This window comes from Pogona vitticeps, chromosome 1, assembly GCF_051106095.1.
Source record: "Pogona vitticeps strain Pit_001003342236 chromosome 1, PviZW2.1, whole genome shotgun sequence".
Lineage (NCBI taxonomy): Eukaryota > Metazoa > Chordata > Lepidosauria > Squamata > Agamidae > Pogona > Pogona vitticeps.
In genome coordinates, this window is record NC_135783.1 from 173,673,338 (window position 1) to 173,687,223 (window position 13,886).

A 13,886-nucleotide genomic window follows, 5' to 3' on the forward strand; every position below is an offset into this window, starting at 1 on the left:
TCTCATTGATAGAAGTATGAAAAACAAGATACCCAAAGTCTAAAGATTACACTTTCTTCTCCAATAGACATCGATCCTGGTCCAGAATTGATGCTCTGTGGATTCTGAGAACATGAAAAAAGAACTTAGTGGAGAAAAAAATGATCTCTAGAACAATATCAGACCATTGTAGAGCTGGAGACATCTAAGCAACCAATATTGTGGCGATTTAATGCAAATTTACTGTACTTAGAGATGAAGAAATGGACAAGAAAATAAAGGAAGACATGAATGTTCATGTGGATGGTATGGGAAGCTGGCAAGGCCGTCCTCAGAGGCATTTTGATAAAACTTGGAGCAGTAAAAAGGAAGGCAAAAGAGGCAAGATATAAGAATTTGGAGAAAGAATTGGCAAATTTAGAAAAACAGCTTAAAAAATCCACCAGTAGCACAAATAAAACAAAATTCAAATTGCACAACATAAACTAAATAGTCTTTTGACAAGAAGACATTGCAGCTAAATTGAAATTTGTCAAACAAAATTATTTTGAGAACAATAAAACAGGATGGTGGCTGTGGCGTCCGCCCAGGTTATGAATATTAATGTGATATCTGCATAGACAAATGGTAGTGCTGAAGGGGCAGAGTCATGAGATATAAGAGACTCAGCAGGAGGAGAGGGAGTTAGTTGAGGGAGAGTGAGAGTTTAGAGAGAGTTGAAGAGTTTTGGAGATTGGGAGGGAGAGTGGTGGTTGAGAGTGAATGAAGGAGGATGTTTGTTAAGAGTTAACAACATTGCTTGAACTTTCATCGTGTGTAACAATAAACAATTTCTATTTGGTTCTTTTAAAAATGACACATTGCCTGGACCTCTGTTATTAATGTTGAACAGTGCTAATGTAATCAAATGGTGGCAGCTGAAAGACATGTAGTGTGACCTCTTAGTTTGGTAAAAGAAGCAGGGGCCATGCAGGGATCATGACAGTGGCTTGCATACAAATTGAAGAGAGAAAGATCCAAAAACTACATCCAAAGACTTAAGAATAAAGTGGATGAAAACTTTATAAACTTTAAAGACTTAAAAAAATAGTGGAAGATTTCTGTACAAAACTGTATACAGAGAAAGGACTGCCATCCCAAGATCAAAAAAGATACCTAGAGGAATTTTTTTTAAAACTATCCAAACAACAACAGGAAATTTTAAATCAACTATACTTTATGAATGAAATTTCAACTGCTTTCGCTAAACAAAATCTTATAAAAATCTCCAGGAAGTTATGGGATTAGTTCAGAGTATTATAGAAAGTTCGAGGAAATATTGATTTTTACCTTTTAAGAAACTGCTCGAAATTCAACAGGAGAAAATGATACCGAATAGAAAGAAACTATAATAACAATAAGAATTAATGGAGAATTATCAGAAGAAATTGAAATATAAAAAGGTATGAGACAAGGTTGCCCATTATCACCACTGCTGTTTTTGATAGTAATTGAAATTTTAATGCATCAGTTAAGAATTTCTGATAAGATCAAAGGACTCAAATTTAGAGATAAGTCATTTAAAGTACAGGCCTTTGCAGATGACTTACTTGTAGTGGTGGAAGATCCACAATAATCAACTAAAGCACTTATGAAAGAATTAAAAGAGTTTGGAGAAATGGTGGGCCTGAAAATAAACCATAGAAAGACAAAAATTCTAACCAAAAACATGTAACGTGAAGAGATAGATAACCTCTTGAATTTCACAAATTTCCAGGAGGGAAAGAAAGTAAAATATATTGGAATAAACTTTAAAAAAAACTCAAGTACCTTAATGAAAGATAAATACCTGCAATTGATGGAAGAAATAAAGAAAGATTTGACCAGATGGAGAAATCTACAATTAATGATGGGCAGGATTGAAACAATTAAAACTAATACCTTACCAAAGTTGATCTTTTTATTCCAAAACATTACAGTGATTTTGAAACAATCCATAGTTAAAGAACTCAACCAGCTTATTTCTAAGTTTGTTTGGCAAGGGAAGAAACCAAGAATAAAACTAAAGGCACTTCAGGATCTGAAACAAAGAGGAGGAATGGGTCTCCAGAACTGGCTCCTATACTACAGGGCTGCCTCATTAACATGGATCAAAGATTGAATTTTACTGGAAAATCAAAGACTGTTAAAATTGGAAGGTAACAGCAGAGTGAACAATTTTGTTAAAAAACATTTTATTAATTTTTCAATCTACATTTCATCATGCTTGTTAAACATCGCATTACATGGGCTGCTTACAATCATTTGTTCTTTGCTTCTTGGTGTCTTCTCAGTTGTCTCTTCAAAATCTATACAGTACATTGTTTAGCCATTTCTATCTCCATGTTTTCTATCATGTCTATATCAACATTGTATCTAACATAAGTACTATTTGTTTTGCCCCATATTTATATCTAACTTAAGTTTACCTTAAAAGCCACCATGTTACACCTTTACCCTGATTAATGATCCCTTATTTCAGTTTAATTCCCTTTTAAAATATATAAAATATGCCCCTTTACAATTCCAGAAGTTAAGTATATACATGCTTTTAACAATGAGACTACCTTAATATTTTCCCTTTTCCAACTTTTCTAAGTGATTCCTTCTCTTATTTGAATTTTCCCAATTCTTGTTTCTATCTTCCTAAATATTCTGCCGTTCCTTGTGTAATCTGAAAGCAATTTTTTCACGTGATCAATCTCCAATAGATCTTTATACATTTGATCTATCTCCAATAGGTCTTCCAGCCTATTTTTAATTAGTGCTGCTGGTCGTCCCGCCCGCACCATCTTCCCTTAACACAGCTAAGATTCTCCTTGGCTCTCCTGAATTTCCCCCTAATAATAATAATAATAATAATAATAATAATAATAATAATAATAATAATAATAATAATAATAATAATAATAATAATAATAATAATAAAAAAAAATGTGCTTTCAAATAAGTTCTGACTTATGGGAGCTCTTTTTGGGGTTTACCAGGCAGAGAAGTAAGTGGTTTGCCCTTCCCTTCTTCTGGGAATGCCCCGGATTGGTGCAGCTTGCCCAAGGCAACACAAATGAGCTCTTTTGGATGCACAGCGGGGAACTTATCTCCCAACCTATGGAAACCAGTGAGGTATTCAGCCCGCCTTCACAACTGGTAGCAAGACAGTGAAGAGGCAGGAATGATACCTTTCAGAACTCTTATATCATCAGTGGAGAAAGTAACAAAACAAATTCATGCCTAAAATAACAGATGAATTGGACTGCTTAAGGATGGTTAATACTGCTCATTTGCAGATGATGTGCTATTGATTAAATATTTTCCTGGGATACTTAATTTTGGTCAAAGATACTTAATGTATGGCAAGTAGTTTAAATCCCATTAGAATGACTACTGATTCCATATCTTTCCTACTGTGTTTCAATTGTTGTGTTTTGGGATGCTATTATTTTTCTATTTAATAAATTCTTTTATTGGCATAAAATAAAAATAGTACTGGTTGTTGTGGGTCTTTCGGGCTCTTTGGCCGTGTTCTGAAGGTTGTTCTTCCTAACATCTCACCAGTCTCTGTGGCCGGCATCTGTGCTACAATAGTACATTCGTATGCAGATATATATTTTAGCCTATGTCTGCTAATTGGGGGCAACATTTCATGCATCTGGCTGTAGTCCATGAAAGTGCCTCTCAGCTGCCACAAGGGGCCCTCTGGGAGTCCATCTTCTTTGAGGAGAGGAGAGACAAAGTAGACACTGCTTGAATTCCTTGAAGAGAAAGGAAACAACAGAAAAGGGCCGGGTGGGGGGAACATGCCAGCCAAAATCATCAGTCTGGAAGGAGAATATATGCAGTATGCTAAATTAAAAACGTATTGTGGTGTTGCTTAAACTCTACCCATGTTGGTTGTGTTTGGATAAAAAGTGCACTCTTAAATTCCTTTCAAAAGCAGTGATAGTTTTTGTTTTTTATTTTTTACAAATGGCAGAAAAGTTATGTGCAGTGGAATAAAAACATGGGGCTAGCCAACTAGCACAACAGTTACATGAAGAATCAATGCTGAAGGTACTTGTCTCGGAACTTCTCATCTCTTTCCTATCTTAATTACTCCTTCCGTGCATTCTCTCCTTGGCAACCAGTCATATTTGCTCCATTCTAATCCCTCTCACCAGTCTATTGAATATTCAAATCCAGAAGAGGTATATTCTCAACTGAATATAATTATAATATTTTCTTTCTTCTTTCTAAATACAGCCCCGCAGAAGGTGGGAAGGTAAATAAGGCACACTGTATATAAACTGTGGCTGGATCCACAGAGCAATCATGTTGGACAGCAGATATGGTCACCTCAGATTGTCAGGGAGCTCAATATAAGCTTTCTAGTTCTCCAGAACTCTTCATCAAGTTAGTTGGTTAAAACTGCTTTATTTGCACCCGTGCAAGCTGTATGTAGTTTGTGTGTCTGGGAGGGTCTTTTTTGGGCTGAGATACAGTAATTGTATACAGTATCTCTCTAGCACTAACCAATTGTCCCTTCCCTCTTTTGGATTCAAAGAGAGTCCACCTTTCTACTGAATGTTCTTTCCTTCTGTTTCCTTGGTTGATGCCAGTTGATAGCTTGCTGTTGATGTGTTCAGTTGGTTACTAAGTATGTGTGCGGTAAAGAAGGCAGCATACGTATACGAATCTGTAACATCAAGCAACTGTAAGTAAATAAATTGTTTTATTCTTTCTCCTACAAATGTGTCAGGCTGAGTGATTGAAAATTTAAGTGTCAGTTAATGAAAAAGGAGTAACTCTGAGGAACTTGTAGCTATTCTGTTCTGTGTGCGTGTGTACTTCTACTGCATAGCAAAAAGGAATTTTACCAGAAATTCAAAACTCTGCAACAAAAACAAAGATTTTGTTTGGATTGGTGCTTTAAGCCCGGGAGATCTGTGTACCTTGGGATAAAGTAGTAGGAACCTGAGGCGTCAGAGTGTTATGCAGGTAGCGGAATTACTGCTTCAAGAAAAATGAATGTCAAAGTATCCGTAAGGGTGCTGGCATTTTCCCGAGCATCAGCGGATGCCTTCAGCACGTCGTGGCAGTCATAAAAAAAACGACGACTCTCCATTAGATGGCGCCCATTGGCTTTCCACGTGCACGACTCGTCGTCCAGTAGGGGGCGGTCACAGGCGCTTGGTCTTGCCGGGCATATGAAGCGCTGCTGCCACCGCCGCCGCGAGAGAGGGAGCCGCCGGGTCCGTCCCGCCGTCGCCCATGCGCAGAGTGGCTTCGTCCCGTCGCGCGGGGAGCGGGAGCGGGAGCGGGAGGCGGAGCGGAGGCTAAGCAGCCGCGGCGGCGGCGGCGGCGGCGGCGGGAGAGCTCGAGCTCGTCGGCATGAAGCGGGAGGCCGCCGTCGTCGTCGTCGGAGCGCCTCCTCGCGCGGGAGAGGTTGCTATGACCGGGCTCGCGGGGCGGCGGCCGCGGCTGCTGGGGACCAGGCTGCCGGCAGGGTCCCCATGCGGGTGGTAGGGGGACGCCGGCGTGCGGGTCTCGGCCAGCAAGGAGGCTTCCATGGGGCTGAGCGACTGGCTGGAGGCGTGGTGGTGGTGGTGGTGCTGCTGCTGCCGGCGCCGCGGGCGATGCCTCGGGGAGGCTGCGCTGCCGGAGAAGGAGCCCCTCGTCAGGTGAGTATTAGAGGGCGCGCTTGCAAGCGGCGCTTCAGGGCAGCCGAGGGCTTTGGCTTGGGGGAAATGAGGAGACGGGCGGGGGCGGGGGAGAAGAGGCGGATGGGCGAAAGGCGAAAGTCCGGGCGGGCGAGGGAGGGAGGGCGGGAGACACGGGACGGATCCCGGGCCTCTCGGTCTCCAGCGCTCCAGGGTGAGGATGCAGGACCAGCAGCCTTCGCTGGCTCCAGGCATGTCCTGTGCCCCGCGCTGGCCCACCAGCTGGATCCATGGCAAGCAGGGTGTGAAAGGCAACCGCCCGGCCTTGAGGGGACTGACCGACCGTGTGAGCCACTCAACACGGAGTCGCTCCCCTTGAAACAGATCGTGGCTGTTTTTTTGGGGGGGTGTCATGGCGTTTGCAACCCCTGCCCTCCTGTGTTGCTACTGTTTTCGGTCTTCACCAAAGGCACGGGCTGGAGAGAAAAAGCTAATACAGTATTAAAAACAAAGCTCTGCTGCATCGGAGCAAGGGACCATCACTCCCGGCAGTGCTTCTGAACGGTGTTGTGGTATTAGAAATGAGTGGCAGGGTTACATAAATGAGGATAAGTAGAAAGGAAAAGGTGTTCTGTGTGTGGGCTGCTGAAATGCTGTCTTCCTGTAGTGTTCAAACAGGCTCTGTATTATTTAAGGCTTTATTTACTTTTTTAGTTTCGTTCAGTCAACTGTTGAGAGCTCCTAAATCTGTTATTCTTTGTGTGCTTCTTCAATCTTACTTTTAAAAATTGGACAGTCCTGCTGGACAGAGAATTCCTTTGATTTTTCTGGACAACCTGTTCCAAGGGCTGCCAAGCATTTCCTGATGAGAGGGCTTTATGAAAAGGTCATCCTAGTTCAGTAGCAGGTGTTTGCTTATATCTGGGCAGGCTCCCTTCCTTCACTAGACCGATCAAGCTACATGTTACAGCCTTCATGTGGTGCCTGCTTGGGTTGGGCAGGGGACTGTGCCTCATGCGCCATTGCATTTGTACCAGGGATCAGGTGGGTTTCACCACACACATTTTTGCTTCTGCTTGCAAACCTATCTTTGTGACATGCAGTGCTAACATAGTAAAATAAATGTTTACATTGGCATCAAGGATATGTATCCGATTGCATGAGAGCAACAGGCAAGCTTATTTTGCACTGTTATGGCTGCCTTTTGGAGCTGTTTAAATATACCCCTGTCTTGGTGTAGCATACAGATAAGCCTTCTCCAGCCAGATGCACAACAAGCATTGCTGTTGTTTAGGGTTGACGGGGAGTGTACACTACACCAGCTGGAGGGGGGGTTGGGGGGAGTTTTGTCTAGTTCACATTGACCAACTTGAGGCCCCCAGCCTCAAGTGAAGTTTTCACATCCTCATTCACAATGCGGCCACATTGATGCACCCTTTCTGTATCTTAATTTCTGCTCCGGTTAAATTTTAGAACTTCACCCCATTAGCCACCCCATTCCCCATTAAGTATGTCACTACTAGGGTGGAACAATTGAAACACATAACTTGTTAGTGACAACATCAGAAGATATGAGTGGTTCACAGTTATATAGTATTTATTACTCCTATCCCATCAATCTGTATTTGATAAATTGATATCTTATTCTATTTGATGGACTTAGTCCTAGTTCAGAAAAGTTTCCTCTCAAAGACTGGTACTCACTTCTTGTGCTTACTTAGGGTAGAGGTAAAGGTAGAAGAAGGGTACATCAGTGTGTTCATGTTTTGAGTGAGGATGATCTGTGGTTAATCTGTTGTCTTAAAGGAATAGTTTCAGCTATAATTTTGTGCTTTTAATCAAAATGTTTTCTCCCTCTTTGGGTAATTTCCTGGCTTTTTAAAGCATAAAAGCACATAGACATCAGTGTTTGTTAAAGGCATTGTGTGTTTACTGAACAGCCTAAGAAAAAATACTGTATCTAAAAGCCACCAAACAAGGCCAACCATCAACAGATACTGTATAACATTTGGATTCACTGTACAAAGTAGTCCAATTTCTTACAGCCAGTTCTAGCTTGATCTAAGAAAACCACACCCATTCACACAGGAGATGCTATTTAAGCTTGTTTTTTAAAAAGGATAATTCCTGCTTATGACAAGGTATAACTCATAAATCTGCCACTCCTTACATTTCTGGTGCCCATGTTGAAGTTTCCCTCTGGGGAAATGCTTTCTGGAATAGATGTGTTCCACTAAAAGCTACACCTGCCCAGAAGAAGAGGGCTAGAAATCTGTAATTTTTCCTTTTGTGTAGCACACACAAATAGAGATTTCAGGCTGTCAGAAAGTAACAGGATTAAGGGGGTAAAACTGCAGGGTTAGTAAATAATAGTTATAATAATGTTACTTCTCAAACAGCGGCCCCCAGTATCAGTTTCTGTTGTGGCTAGAGCCAGGCAAAACGTGGTATGTATGGTATTTGTTGCTATTTAGTATGTGACATCTGACTTTTCTTCGGTCGTGAATCTCAAGGGGCATATGGGGCTTCCAGGTGCCCCCACAGTCAGATCGAATTGGTTGCTCTCAGCCTTTGCTCTGGGAGCTGTACCAGCTAGCAGTTGCAGGGGCAACTTCGTGCCGTCCTGTAGAACAGTGGTCCTCAACCTTGGGCCTCCAGATGTTCTTGGACTTCAACTCCCAGAAATCCTGGCCAGAAGAGGTGGTGGTGTAGGCTCCTGGGAGTTGTAGTCCAAGAACATCTGGAGGCCCAAGGTTGGGGACCACTGCTGTAGAAGAGTGACAAAGTAGAACCTTTCCCTGGCTTGCTATGTGCAGTTATGGTTATACCTCAGTTTCTGCAGGACAGGTTTCTGTTTTTACCATAGAGGTCATTACGAAGTTATACATTTTGTTTTGGTGAAGTTTGAAGAGTTGCTGTTTCCAAGCAGTACTCTTCTTGGTTGGCTTGCTTCTTCGGGTAGGGGTTATTGTGAGTTTAGTGGACTATTTTAAAGAAGTTGCTAAAAAAACCCAGAATGAGTTGGGCATTTTTACTTTTCGTTTTGTAAATTTTACTTTATTTTATGAAATCATGTGGTTTTTCACAAGTGTTGGTAATGCCTCCTGATACGTCATACCTCACACCCAGGTAGGATTTGTTTGTTCATATCATTATGTCATGATTTCTAATGTTGGCATACAGCTTCCCTCCGTCCCGTGCTCAGCTCGTCTTAAACAGTAGGCCTTAAAGACCAGGTTAATTGAATAAATCCTTCTTAACGTGTGGATTAAAGCCATTTAGTTAGCGATGCCTAATTGGGTGTATGTTTTATATCTCTATGTTCATTCTAATGTTTTAAAATGTTGCCACTCATAAAACACGTTTCAGCTGTTTTACTTTATTACATATTTTACCTTTGTGATGCTCAGATTTGTTACATATGCCAGTTACAGACAGTGAAATAGATGTATGTTTATGGTTATGCTTGGTTTTGTATCCTTTTTTTTTGCTTATTATCTTTGAAAGAAGTAGCAAGATTTTGTGGTCTGATCTTGCAGTTCCTTCTTCTGGAATCAGCTCTGAAAAATGAAGAGGAAACTGCAGCATGTTTTGCCATACAATTGAGAACCTACAAAAATACTCTGAAATATTAACCAGCACATAAATATTTGTACTGTATTGCCAGGAGGTTGGACAAGATGACCTTTGAGGTTCCTTCCAACTCTACAATTTTGTTCTTTTGGCAGTAATATTTAATTTTGATGCTACTTCTCTAAAAAGGTTTTTAGACAGTCTTTCCCTTAATACCAATTTTGAATGCTGTAGTGAATAGAGTGCTGTTCAGTTTATCTCTCAGTAGAAGCAGTTCTTCTCTCCCCAAACTTCTTCCCCTTTCACTTGTGCCGTTGTCGTACAGAAAATATGGCTGATATCACTTCTGTCCGCTTTAAGGAATGTTGCACAACTTATTCTAAGTAGTGAGGGGAAGCAAGCTGCTTGTTTTAGATGTCTCGAGGTCTGTTAGAGGTCACTTAGTAGATTGGCACAGAAGCCTTTCTTTAATAGCACTTTAAAATAGTGATCCAGTTATTTAATAATGGTTTTACAGAGAAAATCCCTTAAAGGAACTGCAGCATGAATGACCACAACAGTTGCAATAAGTTGTTGTTGTTACATGCGATCAAGTAGACTGTGACTTATGGTGTCCCGGTGAATGAGTGATCTCCAGAGTGTCCTTTTCCAACAGCTCTGCTCAGGTCTTGCAAACTCAAGGCTGTTGATTCCTTTAGGAAGTAAATCCATCTCATATTTCATCTTTCTCTCTTCCTGGATACGGAAATACAATATCCCACATGCTGTGTGAAAGAAAGTGTGGTGTTGGAGAAGAGCCATACATGTATAATGGACAACTAGAAAGGCAGAGAAAATCTAGAAAGAGTTGGTCCTCAATCAAATCAAGCCTGAACTCTGGTTAGAGCAAAAATGAGTCAATTGAGGCTATCCTATCACAGAAGTATAATGAGAATACAGAACTGACCAGGAAGGACAATATTGCTAGGAAAAATGGGGGAGGGGGGCAGTGGAAGAGAGGAAGACCTAATAGAAGGCAGTTCATCTCAATAAAAGAAGTCATAGCTGTTAGTCTGCAAGACTTGAGCAGAACTCTCTTGTGGTAGCAGGACAGAACAACCCAACTTGAGATGTTGGTTTGCAAAATTTGAGTAGAGCTGTTAATGATATGACATTTTGGAGACCATAAACTCATATAGTCTCCACCTATCAGAAGTGACTTGCTGACACATAACATCTTTGGAGTTTTTTCTTAATTACCAGACAGTTGTATGGTGAGGAGGGATGAAGTGGTTGAAATATGACAGGATATAGACATAAAAGCTCTGTTAATATCTAGTAAGACCATCGCCAGCCACAGAGCAAAACACAGTCAGTAATTTCATATCTTAAGCAAATAAGCTTCAAAATATTTGTTCCCTCTCTTTAAAAAAATATTTTAAAATATTTTTACAACCAGAAACAGAATCCTTTTCTCAGCACAAACCCGTTTGGCCAGGAAGGAGTTAAACAGTTCTCCTCCTGAGAGACAGGACCTGGGTCCTGACTGACAGAGTCAAAAGTTCAGATTGCCCCAGATTTGGGGCTGATTTCCCTTTGAAGACTGATGTCTGGCACCAGGTCTAAGAAATATTTATTGAAAGCACCAAGGGTTGGACAAACATAACTTCTCTGTGCTTTTGTATACTTTGAATATGTCTGTAAATTTGTATGCTAATTCCTTGGAGATACATACTAAAATGTTCCTTTCTGGAGTATTCTCACTCCATTACTTTATTTAAAGCAAGTCTGTTTTTTGTTTACTCTTCAAAGTTAAACTTGTCTTTTGACTGTTTCTGTGTATGTTCATTGCCCTCCAAAACATCTCCCTTCTTGGCCATGCTGCAACAGTGTACCTACTTTGCAATGCTCTTGCTAGTAAGCTTGTTCCATGCATACTGGATTTATAAGAAAGTCACTGTTTTACCCTTTGAAAGGCCTTTTTTGAGGAACAGTGTTTCAGCCCTGCAGCCTGGATTCCAACCAAATTAAAAAGCAGGTGGGGCAAACAATTTTCTTTCAAGATAAGCAAGATCATACTTTTCTATTTATTGAACTGTTTTAAATTGGGGATATTTAAGGTCACTTGCTTCTGCATGGGATGGATAAAACAATTTTACTTTTAAAAAAATCCTAACGAGAACCTTTTGTCCCAACTCCCCCAAATATGGCAGAGAGCAAGATCTGTGCTAAATTTGGTACTGCTCTGAAATACAGTTTCAAAGTTATAAACTTTTGTTTGGGCTGCCCCCATTTTTAGAATTTCCTTGTAGAATGTTGATTTGTTCTGCCAGTGGTATAACCTCACTGCACTCTTGTGCACAAATAATGAAACCAAATGCAAATGCTTAGTTCACTCTTTTTTTGCAAATAAATTGCAAGAAATGTTGGAAAAAACAAGGTTTTGTATAGACATAAGTGGTGCATTGAAAAGTCTGATATTTACATGGACTAGCAGTTCAAATTTAATTTTATAATCTTATTTTCATTCCTAGTCTTGATTTTATAACCCCCTGCTCAGAAATTGTGTTGTTTCTTCTGTGTTTGGCAAAGATTACATTAATGATGTGAGATAAATAAGGAGAATCACACTTCCATATTTTAGTTTGAAGAAAGTTGTCTGAGTTAGCATTTACCTACTTCCTTAACATATCTAGTACTCCTGGCTCCTGATAATTTGACCCCCCCCCCAAAAAAAACCCTTGGCTTTGGTTGATTGTTATATGGCATCATGGTTCCATTTCATTGATTTGTGAGCCCTGTAGATGTTCATGGCATGAGTGGACATCTACAGGTGATGCTAGTGAGAGGATCTGGCTACACAGATAATGCAGGTATTGCTGAACAGACCAAGAACTAAGGATTTGGTTGTACTTTTCTGTTTCTAGCCAGCTTCACTAGCCAATAGCCCATAATCGATGTAACTCCAGACCAAAAGGTATCTATTGTTCTTCTCTAAGTTCTCTGAGGGTTGACCTGTTCACTTCCAAGCAGTACTCATAGCTCCAAGGTATCATGCCCAAAATTATGCCAGAAGTTTGATTCAAAATAGTGGCTTGAGCTTCCCAATCTACAGGAGAAGCACATTTAATCTACCTGTATTTCCCATTTGTTGTGCTTTCCTATCATACCAAGCCGCCGAGAGTACAAGCCATGGTTTGCACCTCATGTCAAATCATGGTTTCCGATTCTTATTTAGTGGTTGAATGAAAACCATTATCTGCTCAAATACCATGGGAGATCATAATTAATGAAGCTTAGGAGCTCGAGCTTATAGTATCTCTCAATTTCTGACTCATCGTACTGTTCAGCATTGGTCCTTTGTAATTTTGGGGGTACATTCTTAAACTTTCTTGGTTCCCACTTATAGAGATTCTCCCCACTATTATCTGCTACTTGAACACTGTAGATTCATAGCGACAAAATTCAAATAAGTAATTATTTTTAAATTACTGTGTACTTTTTTTCTTCAGGGAAGTTTGATATTACTTTTTGTTCTCTTTCATACAACCAGTTCCTCTGCCTGCTGTCCCACAGACATATTTCTCATACTTCACAAATAAAAATAGGAGTGTATGTGTTTGTAATGCCTATTATTCTGCCATGGATTGCAACCACACCCATTAAATGCCACTGTAGATTTTTCCCCATGTCTTCAGTTACCCAGCAATAGTGTTTTCTTGTTGTGAAACTCTCACTACCTTTTGTCTTTGATATCTTAATGACAAAGAATGCATCTGTGCTGCACAGCAATATCAGTTTGATGCCACTTTAATTACTGTGGCTCAACTCTAGGGATCTGTAGTTTGGTAATTATAATTCACAGGATTTTCTGCTATTTTTGAGGGGAGGAGACTAAAGATTTTTATTAGATAATTCTAAGTACAGTGGTGCCTCGATTTACAACCATAATCTGTTCCGGAATGATGGCCATAACTCAAAATGGCTGTAAGTCGAAGCACCATTTCCCATAGGAATACACTGAAATGCAATTAATCCATTCCGGCCAAAGGAAAAAAAATCACTAAAACAATAAAAATTTTTTAGAAATCACTGAAAGACTCATTGGAAACACGATTAATCCCTTCTGGCCAAAGGGGAAAAAGAAAATAAAAGCAATCGAGTGTGCAAGACCCATTGGAAATGCACAGAAAGCAAATGGAGCAGATTGGAAATGCACAGAGAACAAAGGGACAAGGTCAGAAATGCACAGAAACCAAAGGAAAAAGCAAGAGACGCATGCAAGACATGTCTAAAATGGGGAAGCCCCCCCCCAAAAGCAACCAAACCCCCCAAGACCCATTGGAAATGGGGGAAACCAAAAAACAAGCAACCCCCCAAGACCCATCAGAAATGGGGGGGAAAACACTCCAAAAAGCAACCAACCCCCCATCAGAAATGGGGGGGAACAAAAAAATAAACAAGACCCATCACAGCACAGAAACATAACCCCCCCAGCCAAAAACCACGCTGAAAAAAAATACCAAGAACAGTTTTAAAAAAGCATAAAGCAGCACCATACCTTAGCAGGCAGCCTCCTCGGATTGCACACTCTCTAACTGCCGGGTCGAAAAAGCTACAAAGAAGCAGCCTCTTTCACTACCTACAGTTAGCAATTTGAATTTCCCACCTTTTCCCCCTGCCTTTTTCTGTTTGTAAGTG

The 13,886-nt window shown here is 40.5% G+C and overlaps 1 protein-coding gene across 1 annotated transcript in view; it reads left to right on the forward strand.

The window, feature by feature from the left end:
• The first annotated feature begins 5,400 nt into the window (after positions 1 to 5,400).
• MREG (melanoregulin) overlaps positions 5,401 to 13,886 on the forward strand; it is a 29,699-nt gene continuing 21,213 nt past the window's right edge. The window contains exon 1 of the mRNA XM_072977639.2: positions 5,401 to 5,654. Coding sequence (XP_072833740.2) covers positions 5,542 to 5,654 — 113 coding nt within the window. The 5' untranslated portion in view covers positions 5,401 to 5,541. The remainder of the gene's footprint in view (positions 5,655 to 13,886) is intronic.